Raw genomic sequence first — 22,378 nt, 5'->3', positions numbered from 1 at the left:
GTTCTCCAATGCTGACATTCAAATGCTTTGTGGTGCCAGCTATTTGAATAATGCTCTGGCTTACTCTCAGGACAAACAGGGACTGGGATTGAGTGCGAATGGAGGTCGCCGACCAGGTTTGTCCAGGTTTATGTTGCTGTTGTTGTAGCTTTGTTTTCTTTATTATCAAATGATTAAGGTCGGGATTTGAGGCTCGACGGAGGGATCGACCCGGAGTTTATGGGAGCGCTCCCGCCCGGGTGAGTCCTGGTGAGTTATGCCAGAAACTGTCAGCTTCCCTTAACCTGATTTGTTCACCATCAAATATATTGATTTTGCTTCCCATCTGAGTCGTGCTGCTGATTAGCAGAGTTGCTAAACTAGGGGGGGGGGGGGGGGCTTTTTTTTTAGTTCTGTGAACAGCATGTTTTTTTTTAGCATTCTGTCTGATCTGAAACTATTCCAGGGTATTAAAAAAAGCATGTTTTATATCAAGCATTCAAGCATGCTACTTACTTCCACATAGAGATTCAGTGGAGTCCAAGAATTTAGAAGGAGCCTTTTTACTAAGATAAGATCTTATCTGCTTTTTTTTTGGTCAAAATCATGTTGGTTACCTGAATTGTCGAGGCACAAGGCAGGAAAACACCCCCTGGAAAGGAAAAGCACCAGTCTATTGCTTACTTGTATTTGTATTTGTCTTTAAGTGGCGCATTTCCACCGGCGTAGTGCCATTGCTGGTGCCAGGTTCCCGAACGGTTCTGCACTTTTATACCACTAAATCACAGGTTCTCAACCAGATTTCACTGCGAACCTGTGATACAAAACGTTTACAACACGCCCACATTCCCATACTTCGTGAACGACTCCTTAAAGCATTGGAAACATGGGCTGGTTGCAGTGGGAACTGAAGAATACTAGGTTCTTCAGTGCAAACCTTGAACTCTTCTGTTCACACCGACCGTGCAACGCCCTCTGTTGGTGATGTATAATGTGACGTTTTTGTGACGGTTCCACTAAAACTGGTAAAACTGAAAAGCACCATGGTTCTGATAAGCCTGAACGGAACTGGTTTACCACCGAGAGTCCTTGTGGTGGAAAAGTGCTATAAGTGTTGTATGTTGTTGCCTATAATTTGGCACTAGGTATTGTGCAAGTATTCTATCCCTCCATCCATCCATTTATCCATCCTTCCATCTTAAGACTCTTACCTTATTCTTTTCGGCCAAGATTACAGTGGGTGACTGGAATCTCTCGTTTATTTGTCGTTTATTTTGATTGCATTAAAACTTGGCATTGGTTTTGAGTTCTGCAGGTATTCTATTCCTCCATCCATGCATCCATTCCTCCACTCATCATGTGCATCTACTGCATGTTCCTGAAAAAAAGATGGTGGGTGGTGGCAGGAACACCCCTGGAGAGAAAGGCATCAGTCCAATGCTTGTCTGTATGTTTGTCTCTGTTGTGTATTGGTGTCTAATTAAACCCATAACATAACTTGGCACTGGGAGTTCCGTAGGTATTCTGTCCTTCCATCCATCCAACTATCTATCCATCCTTCCATCTTACGACTTTTACTTTGTTTTTTCTGGTCGAGATTACAGTGGGTGAATAGAATATCTGGGCACAAGGCAGGGTCATGTCCTGGACTGGTAGTGCACCATTCCACTTTGTCCTTAAATCCATGCATCTTATGACTCATGCCTGTTTAATCTTGCCCAAGATCATCTTTGGACACATTTAGTGTTCTTCCATCCATCAATCTTTTGGACTTTGCCTGCTTCTTCCTGGCCAAAATCTTGGTGGGTGCCTGGAATCTCTCGGCGCGAGTTAGGAACACCCATCCAAGTGCTCAGTTGTTTGTCTTTCAATGTGTGTTGGTGTTTGATTGCATTCAAACTTGGCACTGGAATTTCTGCAAGGTATTCTGGCCTTCCATCCTTTTTATCCATCCATCCACTCATCATGTAGATCTCCTGCATGGTCCTAAGGAAAATATGGTGGGTGGTGGGCGCCTGGAATCTCTGGGCGCAAGGCAGGAACACCCCTGCACAGAAATGGCACTGGTTAATTTTGTCCTCTCAAATGCTAATTTGCTTGTCTTTCAGTGCGTGTTGGAGTGTGATTGCATTCATAACTAGGCATCGGATGTTGTACAGTATATGTATGCCCCCCTGTTGTGAGTTAAGCCTAGCTTAGTCTATACAGCGAGCGCCAAAGTGCCAGGCAATATTCCCTGTCCAGTTCTCCTCCAAATCCTCCCTCCTCCCTTCCTTTCCCCTCCACTGTCCCCCTCCCTTCTCTGAGTAGCTTCCAAGCCCCCTTATAAATCTCTGCTGGACACCAGCGGCCCTCGAGTGGCCAAGGTCACTGGTGCCGCTTTTGGCTGTCAGTCATATCCCATAGCAGCTCCTTTCAACCCGCAGAGCTTCCTTCCAGTCACCAGCTCTGGGCACCCGGCTCTTTTTTTTGGGGGGGGGGGCTTGAGAAAAAGAGAGAGAAAGAAATAAAGAGAGAGAGAGAGAGAGAAAGATATAGAGTAAATATTACCACAGCAACAAAAAGTACTGGCACTTTAGCTTCCCTCTGAAGTCAGCCCACAATTCTCCACACAGGAAGCCTTGGAAGACTCCACAGACTCCACAGGCTCCTTGAACCCCGAGAAGCCTGAGCGCCGTAATTATGATAATACCTCCTGAAAGCCTTTGACAACAAAATGACTTCTATCCCCCTGAAGATTGCGCCGTCTTGACCTTGATTCGAGGGGAACGTAAACTATTGCCTTTATTGACCCTAAAGCTGTTGTCGCTGCCAAGATAGCTGGTAAGGAAATTGATTTAAGAAGATAGTCATCAGAAAATCCGTCCGTCACGAGTGCGGCTTCTGAAAATCATTCTTCTGTTTGAGATTTTTGGTTCTAGAATGGATGGTCTGGAATAGCAACGTACTGCAACCACAGGTTTGGTGTTTTATCAGATTGGTGTACAGAATCAGAAGAGTGATGCACTTGATTGAACAAGCTTTCGACTGTTGAAAAGCCTTGAGTGAGCCTGTCTAGCGCCTCCACTGGCTGGTTGCAGAATGCCTTGTAGCTCCATCCATCCTCATAGATTTCAATTACCAAATCTATTCCAGTATTAACCCACTCCAAACCCCTAGAAGTCAGATTGGGTTAGTGCAATTAGACAAGCTTGACTTCATCATATTTGGACTCCAGATACTGCAGCTCTGAATGAAACCTGATTGTAATTACTTTGCTTCATCTCAGCAGCTGAGCTCTGGGACAGTTTAATTTAGTCAAAATGTTATATAAAATAATGAATACTGAAATATATCATTCACATTGCAATCCTTTAAGCTGCGCTGTAAAGTCAGTGAAGGCAGTCTGAGATAGGACTGCACGATATTGGAAAAAAAATCTTTTTTGACGATATATAAATCGTGATATTGAACAATGCAGGGCCCATGACGTCACCAGCCCCGCCCACACCAGCGTGCTGTCTTGCATTCGGACCAATCACGAGCTGAGTCAGCACCGAGCTCTCAAAACCTGAGGAAAAAACAGCAAAACAACAGTAATCGGCCCTTTAATCAAGCATTTAAACGGCTTTTTAAAAGGTAAATAAGAGCGTTTGTTTTTCTGGAATTAAAAGCGTGAATTCAGCTGTAACTGGAAATATCTGCACTTTTATAAAACTGTGCTGGACTGAGGAGCACAGCTTTCCACACTTGCTCAACCATGTGGATGGAGGCCATGCAGTTACCTCGTGTTTACTACTCTCATCATCATATCAACAACTGGTTTGGTAAATTACTGGTAAATGTGGTAAATCAGGTGAGCTGCTGACGGAACTGAACATAATATACACATGCTGGCTGTGGAGCATCCAGGAGAAATCTGGAGAAATCTACACTTTGTTCTTCAGCTTTAACTCACAGGATACAACATACTTATATATGTTACTTTTTACTGTATTTATGTTTATTTGCATCTGTTCAAAAATCATATGTGGTGATTTTTTCAGGTAAAAACACTCATATATTGCTGAGATAAATGGATTAGTGTAATTTGCTTTGGTGACTGTATGTAACAACATGGCATACATTTTTGGCTTTGTTTCTGTAGAACGGAAGGGAATAGATCTATTGCATCCATGTTTTATATAGAATTAATGCTTTTAAAAGTCATAAAGGAACAAATAAGACTTTGACTTATTAAGACTTCGTACTTTATAGTCAACTGCCTGTAGAGTCAAGCTGAAGGATCTCAGTGTCTTCAGAACAGAGACCTCGACTGCACCCCTGCTATTAGCCTCAGCATAATTATAGTGATCGCAAAGCACTGGAAAGAGAGAGAGAGGAAGAGAGAGAGAGAGAGAGAGAGAGAGAGTGAGAGAGAGACAGCGGGAGAGAAAGAGAGAGAGAGAGATAAGCTGTAGGAGGAGTGACAAAGCAGCCTCATCTTTTTTTCGCTTCTCTATTTGCTCTGTCAAGGCCTGGTCAGTGCAGAGGCGAATTGCTCTCCGAGCGAGTGTGTGTATAAGTGTGTATGAGTGTGTATGTGTGTGTGTGTGTGTGTGTGTGTGTGTGTGTGCACGAGTATGAGTGTGTGTGTGCCCACATGTGCCACTTCGGTTTAAAAAGCCTCTCAGCTAGAATGCGTCACAATGACATCATGAGCATCCAGTAGTGCCCCACATAACCACCGCCTCCAATATCAAAGATGGCCACGCCGAGAGGAACGTCAGTTCACGTCAGCCCAGTGTCAAGAAATAATAATCAGTTCTTTTCAGAAACTCCAGCTTCTTTAGGACATCCAAAATACTTTTAACCAACAACCAATCTTGTTTTCATGACATACAGCTCTGGAAAAAATAAGAGAGAACTTAAATATTATGAGTTTCTTTGATTTTACCAAATTAAAAACCTCTGGAATATAATCAAGAGGAAGATGGATGATCACAAACCATCAAACCACCAAACTGAACTGCTGCTTGAATTTGTGCACCAGGAGTAAAGCAGCATAAAGTTATCCAAAAGCAGTGTGTAAGACTGGTGGAGGAGGAGAACATGATGCCAAGATGCATGAAAAAAAAACTGTGATTAAAAACCAACCAGGGTTATTCCACCAAATATTGATTATTTCTGAACTCTTAAAACTTTATGAATATGAACTTGTTTTTTTCTTTGCATTATTTGAGGTCTGAAAGCTCTGCATCTTTTTTGTGTAATTTCAGCCATTTCTCATTTCTCAAACTGAACTGCTTCAATTTTTGCACCAGGAGTAAAGCAGCATAAAGTTATCCAAAAGCAGTGTGTAAGACTGGTGGAGGAGAACACGATGCCAAGATGCATGAAAAAAAAAACGGTGATTAAAAACCATCAGGGTTATTTTACCAAATATTATTTCTGAACTCTTAAAACTTTATGAATATGAACTTGTTTTCTTTGCATTATTTGAAATCTTGAAAGCTTGATTTCTTATTTTCTGCAAGTAAATGCTCTAAATGACAATACTTTTATTTTATTTGCTTCTGGAATCTCTCCTTTGCTTCTGCTGCAGTTTTTTGCTTCTGAGTTTTGGCACCGTTTTAACGGCTGGGCGGGGCTTAGAAGAAGTTGTCCCCATTGGTCTCCATTGGTCAGCTGGTTCTGGAGTGACTGCTGGTACTTTGGATCCTGGTCTGAGACTGACCACGCCCCCAAACACCTCGCTAGTTTCAAGCGTTCCTCCAAACAAGAAAATTCCACAGAAAATTCACTAAAATACAGGTGCTGGTCAACGAATTAGAATAATTTGAAATAGTGCAATCAAATTCTTTGAATGCATTTTTTGTGCAGAAAGCAAATCAGGTGTTCACCGCACCTGTCCTACTCGTTAGACTAATCACAGAACTCGTTACCTGGAAAAAAATTGGCTCAGCTGAGCTTTCCAAAAGGCCCATTTAGGCCATTTAACTGTGACACTGTTGTTTTATTGAATTAGAATAATGGAGAAACCGTTTCATTGAATTAGAATAATTTTTATTATAATTACAATCATCACTTTCTCAGTATTTTGTGGCTGCCCCCTTGGCTTGTATGACTGCCTGAAGTCTCCGTGGCATCGATTTGACCAGCTTGTCGCAAGTTTCCGCACTCACAGCTTCCCAGGCAGTGGCGATGTTCTGCTTCAGTTGGTCCAGCGTAGTAGGCTTTCTGTCGCGAATTTTCCGCTTGACGATGGCCCAAAGGTTTTCAATGACATTGAGGTCAGGCGAGTTGGCCGGCCATGCCAAAACTTCAAGCTGTTTTTAAGTGAACCAATCTTTGGTCGACTTTGGTCGACTTTTGAAAAAATGCATTCAAAGAATTTCATGATTGCACTATTTCAAATTATTCTAATTCGTTGACCAGCACCTGTATAATAAAAGCAATGACTGACAAAATACAAACTGAAATAATTTTAATATATCTGATTATAAATAAGGATTATAAATTGACCTTAGTATATTTAAAATATATATTGCTTTCCTTTCAGCAAATAAATGCTGTAATAAAACAACCATGTTCCTTTTGCTCAAACATAAACCTATAAATAGCAAAATCAGAAAAACTGATTTTTTTTCAGAAATTGAAGTGGTCTCTTATTTTTTTTTCCATAGCTATATTTAAAGTTTCATGTAATTATTAACATCAAGGATGGAGCTACAGACTCCTAAACCATTATTATGGGCCAGCAGTCATTTCTGCGAGTGTCTGCGAGTGTCTGCGAGTTGTTTGAAGCAGCAATTCATTTGCAATTCACTCTCCAGGCACTGATAAAGGATGCATCCCAATCATTTTAACCGCATTTCCATACAAAATATTACAAAAGCATTTGCTCAATCAGTCATTTCTGTTAAACAAGCCCCTGTTAAATATTGTGCTAATGCGCTATAAACACTGAAGTCCTTCTTCAGTTACTGCCGTATACATTAAAGCCTCAAACTGAAGAGTTGCCAAATGATGAAGCCTGAAGTTACAGCGGAGTTAAAAATGTGCTCAGTGAATTTATTTTATGTGATAATGACTCTTATGCATAATGATGGGAGGAAACACAGTTCATCAGATATGGAGACTTAAATTTGTATACACTTTAATCTTATCTAATTATCTTTTCCTCAATTTTTGAGTAAAAATAGGAAAGGAGCACCATTCAAAAGTATGGGCACTACAACAGATTTGAGCTCCCAATTTTTACCAATTTTACTTCATTTCAAAGCTTCTTAAACCTCCTCTCAACATTTTAGCAGACGCCTAGCACTCTCAAAATCACAAACAATCATTTTCAGGTTTCCATTTCCCAAGTTTGTTAAGTTGATTTTGTCTAAAACCACCCAGTATTGCCTTTTATTACATATTGTTTCTACATACTAATGATTGAGTAATGATAAATTGCCAAAAAAAAAAAATCTGAATCAGTTTCTCTGATTTTGCTATTTATAGGTTTATGTTTGAGTAAAATGAACATTGTTGTTTTATTCTATAAACTACAGACAACATTTCTCCCAAATTCCAAATAAAAATATTCTCATTTAGAGCATTTATTTACAGAAAATGAGAAATGGAGCTTTCAGACCTCAAATAATGCAAAGAAAACAAGTTTATATTCATATAGTTTAAGAGTTCAGAAATCAATATTTGGTTGGAATAACCCTGGTTGGTTTTTAATCACAGTTTTGTCTTGGCATCATGTTCTCCTCCACCAGTCTTACACACTGCTTTTGGATAACTTTATGCTGCTTTACTCCTGGTGCAAAAAAAATCAAGCAGTTCAGTTTGAAGGTTTGATGGCTTGTGATCATTGGTAAAATCAAATAAACTCATCATTTTAAGCTGTATATATGCAGCTATTCCATGACACCAACTTGCTTCTGCAGCATCCATTGAATGCACGAGGATGCTATGCAACCACTAAATAAAAAAGCTAATATCTCGCAAAGCTAAGCTTATTATTTTTGGTCATGGCGCTGATTTAAGACTGCATAACCAGAGAACGTGTTAATAATGGCGACACAGCTGTGAGGTAATGTTTGTATTAGCACAGCATGCACTCACAAGTCCAAGGCCAGGCGGTGCTGAAACTCCAGTAGAGCTGTTTTGGAGGGGGCGCTGACCATTCCACAGAGTGATGCTGAACTCTTTTAGACAGGCCATGAATCAGTCATGCCAAGAGGAGGAGGAGGGGGTGGGGGCAGGAGTCTACTATAACCAACAGACTACCACAAACAGGCACATGAAGACATGAAGCTCATGCAGAAGCACTTACTAGTATACAGCTCTGGATACAAAATAAGAGAGCACTAAAAATGATGAGTTTCTTTGATTTTACCAAATTGAAAACCTCTGGAATATAATCAAGAGGAAGATGGATGATCACAAGCCATCAAACCACCAAGCTGAACTGCTTGAATTTTTACACCAGGAGTAAAGCAGCATAAAGTTATCCAAAAGCAGTGTGTAAGACTGGTGGAGGAGAACATGATGCCAAGATGCATGAAAAAAAAAACTGTGATTAAAAACCACCAGGGCTATTCCACCAAATATTGATTTATGAACTCTTAAAACTTTATGAATATGAACTTTTTTTCTTTGCATTATTTGAGATCTTAAATCTGGATTTCTCTTTTTCTGTAAATAAATGCTCTAAATGACAAAATTTTTATTTGAAATTTGGGACAAAAATTGTTCATAGTTACTAATAATAGAATAAAACCTATGGAGCGAATTTTGTCCCAAAAGTTTTACGAAAAAAAAAAAAAAAATCTGCAATCAAAATTAAAAAATCAAAAGGAAAATTGTATGTTGCAAATTCAAAAGAGAAAAAATATATAGCAAATATATTTTTTTCAAATATACTTGGTTACTTTATTATTCTTTGCAGTTATTTGATAATTATTTCAGTTTGGATTTTGGTTATTTTTGTGTTTTTGTGAATTTTCTGTGGATTTTTGGGATTTTTTGCTAAAGATTAGAAGAAGGCGTTCCCCTTGAATTTCCATTAGTCAGCTGGTTTTGGACTGGGCGCTGGTTCAAGTATATTTAAAAATATATATTTGCTATATATTTTTTCTCTTTTGAATTTGCAACACACAATTTTTCCTTTTGATTCTTAAAAAAATGATTGCGGATTTATTTTTATTTTTTTTTGTGTAAAACTTTTGGCACAAAATTCACTCCATAAAAAAACAAACAAACACAATGTTCATTTTATTCAAGGATTCAAGGAGATTTTATTATTGTCATTCGCATCACATGTGGTACATGAGGTGGAACGAAATTGTGATCTCACGATCCAGTTTACACCCAGGAGCTGTTGTTAAAATAGATATATAGATAAAATAAGATAACAAAATAAAAGAATACAATAAAAATAGAATATAACAAAATAGATAAAGATAAATACACAAAAAAAATAGCAAAATCAGAAAAAAAACTGATTCAGAAACTGATTTAGTGAGCTGTAATTGTATGTAAGTAAATTGAGATTTTAACCACATCCCAAGCATAAATATGGAAGCATTACCCTGATTCATTGCTTTGTGCATGCTGAAGGACACCCACTCCAGATTCTGCCCCACGCCACCCAAGCTGCCGGAATTAATCCTGCCCCCGGTGCGAAGCCCTGGAGGAAAATCGCCTCGGCAAACGCTCGCTCTGCAATCTCTTCCCGACTTGGCCTAGAAAACCCCCATGTCCCTTTTCTCGGCGCATAAACAAATAAAAAGCCCGACATAAATAATTTGGAATGCGAAATGAAAATGAAATAGGCAAGTCGTCATTTCCTAGGCACCTGTCTATTCCCCTGACCCCAAACCCCAATCTTATCCCGTCATGCCTTAACCCTTTTAGAAAAAAGTGATCTCTAATAACAGTGTTAGTGAACACCACTGTTACGCTGGGTGGAATGCGCCCACCACTGTGGGGTTCGTCAGCAGTGGTGGGGCTGGGGGTGGGGGCGGGGAGGTTGAGGGGTAAGCATGCATAAAGCTGCCATGTTAGAGTGCACAGCCTTGACTGCGCGTCAAACCGGGATACGTGAGCCGAGCCTCGAGAAGAAGGCGGAGTCGCGAGCGACGCCGGGGTCATGAAAATATTAGCACTCTGCCAGGGCTCTAGCATGTCTGCCTGCTCTGGATGCAGATGCTCCGGATGACTCCGGGGCGAGGTTTGTAACCTGCAGTACAGCGAGTGCAAAGATCCGGGCGAAGATCCGTGCAAAGGCAACCATGTCAAGGCTGAAGACCACATCACATCACATCACATCGATCCCATCCAAGCTCCAGCACTGCAGCCCGGAAGGCCTGGAAGCGAGTGAGGGAATAAAAAGGCTAACAAGACGTTAGAAAATCCAAAATCGATCAGCCATCATAAATTTTGGATTGAGGTATCGGTCCCCACCTTATTAGTCCCGAGAAGAAATTCATTTCTGGGCTCATTTGATCTTAGTCAGTGACTAAAGCAGCGTGTAAGACATCTAAGATCTTCGGGAGGCTGAAATCAAGTGCGAGAGATCTTCACTGGGTCGAATCGATTTGGAATTAGTCAAAGTCAAGTCAAAGTGGTTTTTATTGTCATTTCAGCTATATACAGAGTACACAGTGAAACGAAACAACGTTCCTCCAGGGACCATGGTGCACATAAACACAGTGTAGACAGAACAATAGTGCAACAGTACAAAAGTGCAGACAGACAATACAACACAATACAGACAAAGAATAATAAATAACAAGACAGTGTGCAAATTATGCAGTGTGCAAAAAAGACCAGTGAGGTAGTAATTACTCTATTACACAGTGTGCAATAGAGACCAGTGAGGTAGTAATTACTCTATTACACAGTGTGCAATAGAGTCCAGTGAGGTAGTAGGGTTTTTAGTGCTTTCCATTTTCTGGGGTAAGTGGGGTAAGAGTGTGTGTGCATGTACAGAAAAACCATCAGTTCAGTCTCTGCAGTTGAGGAGTCTGATGGCTTGGGGGTAGAAGCTGTTGCAGAATCTGGTCGTGCTGGACCGGATGCTGCGGTACCTTCTTCCCGAAGGCAGGAGGGAGAACAGTTCGTGTGAGGGAATTAATTGTAATTCCTAGCATGTACAGTATTTTCAAAGTCTGAAGTATAGATTTGGTACCTTATATTGAGGTACAATAGAGCACCTTTCAGTTAAAGTGTTCCCATGTCTTTTTTGTTTGTACCAGTAAAGATCATCAGATCATCAACTGAATATGTGTCAAGAAATTCATGATCGATGATTCAAAGTTGTCTGATTACATATATTGTTCATTCCTGATCATAAAAAATACAGAATGTATTAGTAGTCTTTTGGCTGGTTAAATGGTACAAATCTAGGTTTAAGGCAATAAATCTTATTTTCTTCTCTGATAAGACTTTTTGGTCTTACTAAGCATTGTATAAGTGTTATTAAGATTATTTTGTTTATTTTAGGGATAATTCTCTTAATCATTCTTACTTAGAATTTGTACCTTATTTTAAGTCATTTGAACTCAAAATTAAAAATAAGCACAATCAAGCAGCAATCATGTTATTCTGATTCTTGTGTCCAAAAACAGGGACTTTTTTACTTGATTTAGGTGTTACTTCACTCATTTTGAGACTTTGCCGTTGCTTTTTGTAAGAAATCTTACTAAGAAAGTTTTGCTAACCCCATTGGCAGATTTTTTTGCTTAATATACATGTATTTGTCTTAATTTGCATATATTTTGTCTAGTTTTTGCCAATGGATTTTTGCAGTGTACTTCCTGCTGTTAGGAAAGACACCAATATTATACTTTTGAGGGTACTTATACTGCATCGTTCCTCTGTTTTTTAGTGTGTATGACTTTTGGATCGACTTTTGCATCGACCATATTCCACGTATAATGTTTTCCAGGGAATGTTTTCTAAAGTGCCTATGTTCCTTGACCCTTAAACCTGCTGTCTTTGGTCAATTACAGTCCATTAGCCAGTTCTGCCGGTTCTAATTTCCCTCAAACCAAAGCAGGACACCTGAAAAGTCTCTAGAAAAAAGGCTTAGAAACTTAGATGGCTTTGGAACTGTTGGATGGACCTTTGACCAGATTCCATGTCTGAAACAGAATGCTGTGAAAAGCACTTTCCCATCTTCCCTGATCAACTTTAGTCTGTTTAAATTTCGTTTAGAGTCTTTTCAAAGTCATGTAGTGTAAGGAGAGCTTTACCTGTTCATTTGTTGCTCCACCCCCTTGTTAACCTGTCTCAGGTGTTTCCCATTTCCTGTTTTGGTCCATATGTATTTATAGTCCGTGTGTTTCTGTTCTCCTTTGTCTCCTTTTTCATGTTCCAGTATTTTATTATGTACTCAGTGTTTCTTTTGTTTTTAGTATCTTGAATCTTTATTATTTTATTTTGTGTATTTTAAAAAATCCTCGCATTTGCGTCCACTCTCTGACACCCTCAGGACACTTCAAACTTCTTTAATTGCTGCTCTTCATTAAGTCCAGGGTTTAGATATGTTTTCTCTTTGAAAAAAGTCAGAAACTTGCATTTTTTGGCTTTGAAAGTGTTCCCTGTCCAACCCGGCACATTTTTTAATGTGATGTAATCCCTGACCTCTCCCCAAGGCATGCCCGAGCTTCTGAGCCTCTCATGGGTTGACTACAGTCAATTACAGCTGGTTCTGACAGTGCTTTCCCTCAAGCCACTACAGGACACCCGAAGTCCTTGACTCACTGTTCTTTATTACTGTTTGTCCTTTTTAAACAAAAGTCAGAAATGTGGGAAATCTTTGGATGGGTATTTGACCACATATCCATGTGTCCATATCTGAGTGCATGTCTTTCCTGATCTTTGTCCAGTGAGTCTCTTGTCAAGCTGAGCTTCTGAGCCTCTTATTGCTTGGTTAAAGTCCATTATAGCATGTCCAGTCTTGGACATAAAGTGCCATCAAGCAGGACACTGCAGGACACCTAAAAAAAAGGTGTTTAATCGCTGTTCTTTATTACAGTCCTTGAAAAAAGGTAGATACTTGAACATTGGATGGGCACATTTTCAAAAGTTTCTATCTTCCTTGACCTCTCTCCAGTGACATAGCCAACATTTCTGAGCTTCTTACAGCTTCAATTGAATTGAAGTCCATCATTAGGCCACAGCAGAACATCGTATTTATGTTCAATGTTTTATTTCAGTTTTTCATCTAGAAGAAAAGGTTAAAACTTGACATTTTGATGGGTATTTGACCACATTCCATGTTCGAGATTGCACCAATCATCCAGGACCTCTATCCATTGGCATGCCAAAGTTTCTGAGCCAATTCTGAGCTTGGCTGAAGTCCATTATAGCCAGTTCTAACAAGGACTGTCTTCAAGTCACAACAGGACACTTAAAAAGCCAGGTCTAGGTTTTTATTTTAGTTTTTTTCCTAGAAAGAAAAGGCAGAAACATGAACGATGGATGGACATTTGACCACATACCATGTCAAAGATTTCCCTGACCCCTCTCTAGTAGCATACCTAAGTTTCTAAACCTCTTACAGATTGACTTCCGTCCTTTTATAGCCAGAAATGGACAAGGAGTAGAGTAGTGCCCTCATGCCACTCTGCAGGAGACCTGAGAAGTCATTTAATTACTGCTCATTATTTAAGTCTGTTTTTAGGTATGTTTTTCTCCTAAGAAAATGAATTTGACCACATTCCGTGTCCAAACCGGCACGTTTTCTGCCACGGCTGTAATCCCTGACCTCTCCCCACAGCATGCCAGAGCTTCTGAGCCTCTCACAGCTTGGCTACAGTCAATTACAGCCAGCAATTAAATTACTTTTACACCTGAAAAGTAATTTAATTGCTGCTCTTCATTAAATCCTTAGAAACGTTTGGATGGACCTTTCACCAGGTTCCATATGTGAGAAGGAACATCTCTAAGGTGTCTATCTTTCTTGGCTTTTTCTTTAGGGATGCCAGAGTTTCTAACAGCTTGGCTATTGTCAGTTATGATTGACAACTGTTCAGCCAGTTTTCCCTAAAATTGCTGCAGAACAATTGAAAAGGTTTTAGAAATTTTGACATTTGTCGTAAAGCATAGATTCTGTGCCCAATCTCAATCCCAAACCCGACCCGAAGCCCGACCCAAACTCGGGCTGGGTCAGGTCGAGATTTCCCACCACTTTCCACAGGCCAATTCGGGTCAGGCTCAAGAAAATCGTCTGTGATGTAGGCGTCAGTTTTTCAATGCTATATTTATTTTATATAAAGCTATGGCATGATAATCACAATATACCGAGCTAAGTAACAAATCACATCTCCGCGTTACGCTCTTGACTTGCAGCTCTGTGTGCAGCTGTTCTTAATACATTTAATAAACATTTTTATTAAATAATAGGCCTATGCTTCTTCAGTGTTGCAATGTTAATTAATCATTCTAAACAGATTTTACTCATTCAAACAGTTCGAAAACGTTTTTAAAAAGCTCAGTTTTACGCAGTTAATGCTTTACTTACTTAAAAAATGTCTGGTTTAAATCAGGCTTAGGCTCATAATGACACTTTATGGGGCAGGGCAGGCTCGGGAAGGATGTTTTGGGCTCGATCTAAGCTTTATTTTCACATTCCATGTCAAAAATGGCACATTTTTAAACGTGAGTGTAATTCCTGACCTCTCTCTGTGTCAGAGATTCTGAGCTTTTTACCAAGAAGCACCTGAAAAGTTGTTTAACCCTCTGGGGTCCAAAAACATGCAGGGTTGGTAAATTCATTATTCTCAATGTTTCTAGAACTTATTTAATTATATAATCATAGCAGGACCTTTGAATGCATCCTTCCAATTGTACTTAATTCTATAGGGAGGTAAAGGTAAAAAAAAATCAGGTGCTGTGATGTGATGTGAATCTCAACCACCTTTTTATAGCCTTGTAATGCCAAATGGGATTCATGTACAATCTTTAAAAAATGCAACCGAAAAAACATAGAACCCAGAGGGTTAAATGTGGAGAAGTTCAGGGGTATATATATATATATATATATATATCTTTTTATATGTTTTACTCCCAAAAAAACAAGTCAGAAACTTGATCTTTTGGAAGGACTTTTTTTTAGACAGCATTCCTTAAAAGTCAGAGACGGCACGTTGTCTGCCAGGTCAGTTTGTAAGCTTCTTAAAGCTTGGCTGTTGTCCATTGTGGACGGTCCTGAAAGTACATTCCCTCATGTCCCTCAACACCTGAAAAGTCGTTTGTCTGCTGCACTTCATTGCTCTTCATTAGAGTGAGATTTTAACACTTTTCAAACGAGGAAACAGTGCCAGAGATAGAGATTGAGCTTCTCATCAGGAGTGAGGGACACTGAAACAAAATCAGACCGTCTTTATGTCAAAGGCTTAACCTTGGTGATTTTCACCCATTTAATTTTTTTTAGGTGATTTTTAATTGTGTTGCTTGTGTCTGAGCTGTATTGGACTTTGGGGAGTTTCGGGTTGATGATCATTGATGTCATTATTGTGATGGTTGATTTTTTCATTCGATGTTAGTGATGGAGAGTAAGATATTTTATGGGTGTAATTTACCTCATGTTATGTTAGTGTGTTTGTGTGTATAAATCAGGCGCGGTTCACGTCCCAGGAATGGGTGGACCAAAGACCCAAGACCCAAGTTTCCAGCAGCATATTTTTTTTTTTGCTGTAAGGACATTAACTGTGAAGGATGACCTGATTTTCCAATCATTTTTCAGCTTTTTTTATAGGGTCATTCATGGTACCTTTTTAATTTTTAAATGTATTTTTATGTCATGTTGTACGTTGTAAAATTAAAGAATTGTTCCAAAACTTCAGTCATCAGTCATACAGTCTATACCCAGCGTTAATGATGGTGTTTTAGGGTTAAACATGGACGTAACAAAGTGAGACCACGTCTTGATCTGCCTATTCAAGCCCTGTTTTCCTTTGCGTCACAATTTCAATGTCATGCAGTCGCTCCTGGACAATGTCTTTCTTTAATTGGAAGTGAACTACTGTGAGTTCGAGAGGATGGGGAAGAAAAAAGAAGACAAAACAAGGACGAAAAACGTTTTTTACCCTAATGATCCAAACAGACGTGACAAATGACAGACTACATACAGTATTAACCCCCACCAGGCCACCCAGTCAGACATGAAGGAGGCTTCATTCATTACTAATGCAGCTCACGTGACTGACTCATCCTTTCATTTCCAAGCCAGCGTCAAATTTGTGACCTACTTTATTCCCCTCTTTACCCTCGCCAGACGTGTCGCTTGGCACTGTTGAAAAAAACTGGGGGATTGCTGACGACTGACGACTGATGACGGCTCCAAAACACGAGGGTACCGACACATGCCTGCACCTTTTGTGGAGCCGGCAGCGCAATAAAGCCCACAATTAACCTGTCCACTGGCTTTTCTGGCACATCAAAAGCTTGGATTTTCAGACTCCCACTGCAGCGAGACAGATGTCGGAACGCACGCCTTAGTTTCTTATCGAATAAGCCGAGCAAGCTCCTCATTAGCATGCAGAGATGCTACGTCTGTGGCATGTGTGATGTCTGCCAGAGTGGCCTCTATTTTCCCTCTCTTCCCTCTCCTCCTGATACTCGGCACAAGTGGCACATCAGAGCCAAGAGCTTATTTAATTCCCCCTTAAGCTTTTAACAGACTGGGCAATTAATTTTTGTATTAAATTATGACACATCCAGACTCATTTCACCATCTTTGGGTCTTTAGAAGGAAGGGATGAAATGTTTTAGTGCTTTGTCGAGATGATTCGAACCATTCAGGTGAAGTGACTTGAAATAAGGCCCTTAGGTCCCCCTGTGTCCTCCCTTGTCTCCACCCATGTCTTCAGTGCTCCCACCTGAGTTCATTGTCGGTCGGTTCTTCTGTCAGGAAACAAACAATAATCCAACACTGAAACTAAAACAACAAGAAATGCGGAGAACACTAGAGACTGAGTAGACTGATAAAACAAAGAATTGAAAAGTGTGAAAATGTACAAGAACCAACAAACTAACACCAAAAAAAACTTAAAGGCTTAAATAAATACATATAGAGGGAACATGTATAGGAAACAAGAAACACCTGGGGACTGTTAATGAGGGGGCGGAGCTACAAATGAACACAGATGGGAGCACTGAAGACAAACAGGAAGGCAGGAAAAATGTGACAACCTGTCTTATGTCTATTTTCATAGCGATCCATTTATTACCTTCTCTTTTTCCAACATCAGCTGGAACATCATTCTGTTCATATTTTCATATTTTCCTGGCTATTTCCTTTGCAAATAAGATGGATATTTTGACGGCTGCAAACAGCAACAGCTGGCGAGATGATATCGCAGCGGGATATCGCATCCCGTGCAACACGGCCGCTGATTGAATGGTTATTCTGCACTGTTTACACGGATTGGTGTAATTTTTTGACGCTGCCTTGAAACGCAGCCAGGCTGTCCCCACAGACTGCCCCGGGGGTCTCCAGGAGAACGACTGGCTAATGGAGATGCAACCTGCAATTACCTCACAGCTATGACACATACAATTCCCCCTGAACCTGATGCATCTTTCCTCCTGGATGCTTGGCAGTGCATGCTTGTGAAATACTCGCATGGACACGGAAGGAAAAGCCTGTAAAGCCTGGAATAACCTGGAATCGTCTTCTCAGTCAAGTCTTTACCCACTATTATTCCACTTTACAGGCCAAACGCAGCTGAAGTGGTGATACTTTGCTCTGAGAGGTCTACAGCGCTCTGTGCTATTGTGTAACAAAATGCCTCATTATATCTGTCAGCTGTCCCTTATACCGTCATAAGCGTGAGCTATGTTTGTCTTCATTTAACATCTGAGCATCTGAGCACAAAGAACAGTTGGCGCATAGTTTTCTACATAGTAAATGAATAGAGAAGTGATCTGTCAGACTATGAAGGAACACATAAGGAATCATGTAGTAACTTAAAAACAGTGTTAAACAAACCAAAATACTTTGCGGAGAAGCTTTTAGGTGACTCTTTTCTGGGGAGCTGTTTGTTAACTTGTGGTTTCTGAGGCTGGAAACTCTGATAAACTCATCCTGTACAACAGAGAAAGCTCTCGCTCTTCTCTTCCTGGGGTGATCCTGATGAGTGCCAGTTTCACCATTATTCTAATGTTTTTGATGGTCTTTGCAGTGATTGAACTTCTTCTTGAAATTCTTCTTTTCAGATTGACTGACCTTCACTTTTTCTTTACTTAGTCGAGTAGTTCTTGTCATAATACAGATTAGAACATTTCTCAAATCTCTCAAATAGAGTTAGTCACTAAAGTAGCTTCCTAAATAGAGTTTTAGGAACATATCTACACTGATTGGAGTGGTGGAGTGGTGTACTCCACATATTGCTTTAGTAGTTCACTATGTGGGGTGCTTGTTTCTTACAGGTGTATTTCACATTTATGTTTTAATGCTGTAATTCGTGGAGATCAAAGCTGTAAATATTACATCTGGAACTTTCTAAACTCTGCATTTCTACAAGTGTATAATCACCTTTAGTAATTTAATAATCAGAATAAATATACATAAATACAATAGCATTTTGATGTTGTTAGTGTAACTGTAGTTGAGACGAACATTTCCTTTGTTAAAAAGAAAATGAAAAAATGCAACTGGATGATTTGTAGTTCACTGTGTTGGGTGTTATAAACATTATGCCATTTTGTTCATTGCTATCTTACGCCCCGCCGGCAGTCTTTTTTTTAATATATTGACAATATGATAATAAACATTGTTCATAAATAACTGGTCTATGCTTCTTCAGTGTTGTAATGTTAATCAACATTATTCTGAACAGATTTCACTCATTTAAACAGACCCAACGCTCTACTTACTAATAAAACGTTGGGTTTAAATCGTGCTCTGGCTCATTATGACGGTTTATGAGACTCGGGCCGATTGTGCACGGGTCGGACTGGATCTAATAGCTCTAATACACACATCCTGCGTGTGATCTAAAGATCTAATGTGCTTTTTTGTGTTTTTCTCAATTCTAGAGCTGTGAAGAATAAGACGACAAAGTGAAAGAAGAAGAAGAAGAAGAAGAAGAAGAAGAAGGAGTAGAAGAAGAACGACCCCGTGCCCCCCCTCCCCCCCAACAGCTCCATCATCATCACCAACATCTTCATCGCTTCTTTCATGCGACTCCTTGGGCCAGACTCCACATCCAGAATGAACTGTGAGCAGGACTTCGGAGACGGGGGCATGAACGTCACTCTCACCCTCAGGTTGCTCATGCATGGCAAGGTGGGTCAAACACACACACACACACACACACTCGCTCTCAGCTCACCCTGAAATAGCAACACCGCACAGCAGAAGCTCTTACAGGATATTACACTTCTGATCCAGGATGAAACCATGTGACCCGCTGTCTCCCTCAGAGCGAATCTTCTGCCGAGTGTCGCCTTCAGATTCTCAACTCTAATGGATTTTAGATGAATTCTTAATACTGACCAACACTAAGGTCCTGCAAATAAGATCAAGATAAGCGCCCATCACTGGCAACCCTGTACATTTGCTGTAGTGTACAAAAGTATTTTAGTGTGTTAAATATACAGCTTTGGAAAAACATAATAAACCACTTAAAAATGATGAGTTTCTTTAATTTTACCAAATTGAAAAACTCTAAAATATAATCAAGAGGAAGATGGATGATCACAAGCCATCAAACCACCAAACTGAACTGCTTGAATGAATTTTTGCACCAGGAGTAAAGCAGCATAAAGTTATCCAAAAGCAGTGTGTAAGACTGGTGGAGGAGAAAATACAGCTCTGAAAGACCACTTCAGTTTCTGAATCAGTTTCTCTGATTTTGCTATTTATAGGTTTATGTTTGAGTAAAATGAACATTGTTGTTTTATTCTATAAACTACAGACAACATTTCTCCCAAATTACAAATAAAAATATTCTCATTTAGAGCATTTATTTGCAGAAAATGAGAAATGACTGAAATAACAAAAAAAAAAGATGAGAGCTTTCAGACAAAGAAATAATGCAAAGAAAACAAGTTCATATTTATAAAGTAGTTTTAAGAGTTCAGAAATAATCAATATTTGGTGGAATAACCCTGGTTGGTTTTTAATCACAGTTTTTTTCATGCATCTCAGCATCATGTTCTCCTCCACCAGTCTTACACACTGCTTTTGGATAACTTTATGCTGCTTTACTCCTGGTGTAAAAAGCAATTCAAGCAGTTCAGTTTGGTGGTTTGATGGTTTGTGATCATCCATCTTCAGCTTGATTATATTCCAGAGGTTTTCCATTTGGTAAAATCAAAAATATCTTTAGATAGAAACATTGACAAAACTTTAAATAATTCTGTCGTAAATGTTATTAGCAGACTAGAACCACCTTTAAAAGTGTGTGTTTGTGGACACTAATCTAAGAGGCATGTCCACTAATGCAAAATAATGTAAAATTGAGTTAGTGTAGTGCTATTTGATTGATTTTGCCGCCGTGGCTCTTGTTTGTTTGCTTTGTATCTCTGGGAGAACCCTTGCCCACAGATAATTTTATTGCATGCTGTCCATTGGACTATAATTAAATATATGTGTGTAAACAGATAAATGGTCGGTGTACGCACATGCCCATAATTGCATGCAAATGGCAAATTTTATTTTGCATTTGCATGTAATTAAGAGCGAATAAGTTGTCAAATAAAATATTTATACACAATAAAAATGATTAATAAAACATTACAGATTACAGATAACGGCCGTGCATATTAACTCCTTTTAAATGCAAGCGGGCATGCTTTTATTTATCCATTATTCTCCATTATATACGTATACTAATCATTAAAAATGTATTCAGACTATGAAGGAACACATAAGGAATCATGTTGTAACTTAAAAACAGTGTTAAAAAAAAACAAATAAAGAAGAAGTATTTAAATGCTCTTATCTGAGGAGCTGTTTGTTAACTTGTGGTTTCTGAGGCTGGTAACTCTGATAAACTCATCCTGTACAACAGAGGAAACTCTCGCTCTTCTATTCTTTCCTGGGGAGGTCCTGATGAGTGCCAGTTTCACCATTATTCTAATGTTTTTGATGTTCTTTGCAGTGATTGAACTTGAGGATACTTTCAGAGTTCTTGAAATTCTTCTATTTTTAGATTGATTGACCTTCATTTTTTATTAAAGTATTTTTAATACTTTACTTGAGTTGAGTAGTTGTTTCTTCTCATAACCTGGATTAGAACATTACTCAAATATTCACTATTCACTGTATACCTGTAACCCTACCTCTTCACTACTTTACTTTAACTGATGCTCTCAAACTTTACATTAAGAGGGCCCTATTGTACATCCTGTGCAATGCACCTTATGATGCTCATTGCTATCTTATACCCCGTTAACAGTCATATTCATGAATGTCTTGCTTCCGCGCTGTTAAAATAGCATCCTAAATAGAGTTTAGGAATAAATCTACACTTATGGGCGTGGTGGTCTGCTGGAAGTGAGGTGTGTTGCTATATATATTGGTGGCGGAAAACACAGGAGCGCCACTGATTGATTAAAACCCTGACAACAATCAAAAGACAGTCGTCAGAGTTCATTCCTATAGGTGCACTGAAACCCGACTTTTACCTCAACAATAAACAGAATAAAGAATAAAATATCATTGCTATTTCCTTAAATGAGCTGCTGGTGTATCTTTACAGTGTAAAAATCACGCAGGTCAGTATCTGTCACTGCTGAGTCACACAGTTAAAAGCGCCGCACTGTTAAGATATGAACGCGCCAAAGTCAGAGCTTACCTGACTCTTAAAGGGAATGATATGCAAGTGACACTCTGATTGGTTTATTTTACGTTACGCCCAAAATGAACCACACCCATGATTAATTAAAATAATTAGTTCATGCGTTTTGCGTGTTGCGAGCCGCACAAGGAGTACTTTTCCTGTTGTTATGATAGCAAAGACACTGAGGCACACCCTAAATCAAGCTGTGCAATACGCAATTGACCGGTGCACTATTTTAGATCACTAAAATAATAATAAAGGGCCATAAGAGGCAATAAATTCGAGTAATTAACTCTTGATGAGTTCAGCACAGCTGTTAACTGAAAACCTGAATTCCAGGTGACTCTACATCATAAAACTGACTGAGAAAATCCAGCAGAGATGCTCAAAACTGTATAATACAGTATGTTAACAGCTCTTTCCATCCAATTAAGATAATTGATGTTTGTTCTATTTATTCTTGTGGACTTTAAATCTTTAAATCTCCAAACAGCTTCTTTAGTGTTAAACTGTGTGTCAGCAGGATGAAGTGTTGGTGGAGGGATTTGAGGAGGGCGTGGCTGATGTTCCTCTGGGGGGGTCGTAGCTTCCTGTGATTGTGATCAGAGGGGTTTGTTATAGTGGTGAGCAGGACCAGCTCA

The 22,378-nt window shown here is 39.4% G+C and overlaps 1 protein-coding gene across 4 annotated transcripts in view; it reads left to right on the top strand.

Moving 5' to 3' along the window:
• Positions 1-22,378, top strand: part of pcbp4 (poly(rC) binding protein 4) — a 123,987-nt gene that overhangs the window by 48,972 nt on the left and 52,637 nt on the right. For all 4 annotated transcript variants that reach the window (XM_022682214.2, XM_022682213.2, XM_022682212.2 and 1 more), the window contains exon 3: positions 18,988-19,237. In XM_022682214.2, the coding sequence (XP_022537935.1) occupies positions 19,130-19,237 (108 nt within the window). In that variant the 5' untranslated portion in view covers positions 18,988-19,129. The remainder of the gene's footprint in view (positions 1-18,987; positions 19,238-22,378) is intronic.

Source organism: Astyanax mexicanus, chromosome 24 (genome assembly GCF_023375975.1).
Source record: "Astyanax mexicanus isolate ESR-SI-001 chromosome 24, AstMex3_surface, whole genome shotgun sequence".
Taxonomy (NCBI): Eukaryota; Metazoa; Chordata; class Actinopteri; order Characiformes; family Acestrorhamphidae; genus Astyanax; species Astyanax mexicanus.
Note: the sequence above shows the minus strand (reverse complement) of the source record. Positions and strands in the feature narration are given on the sequence as shown.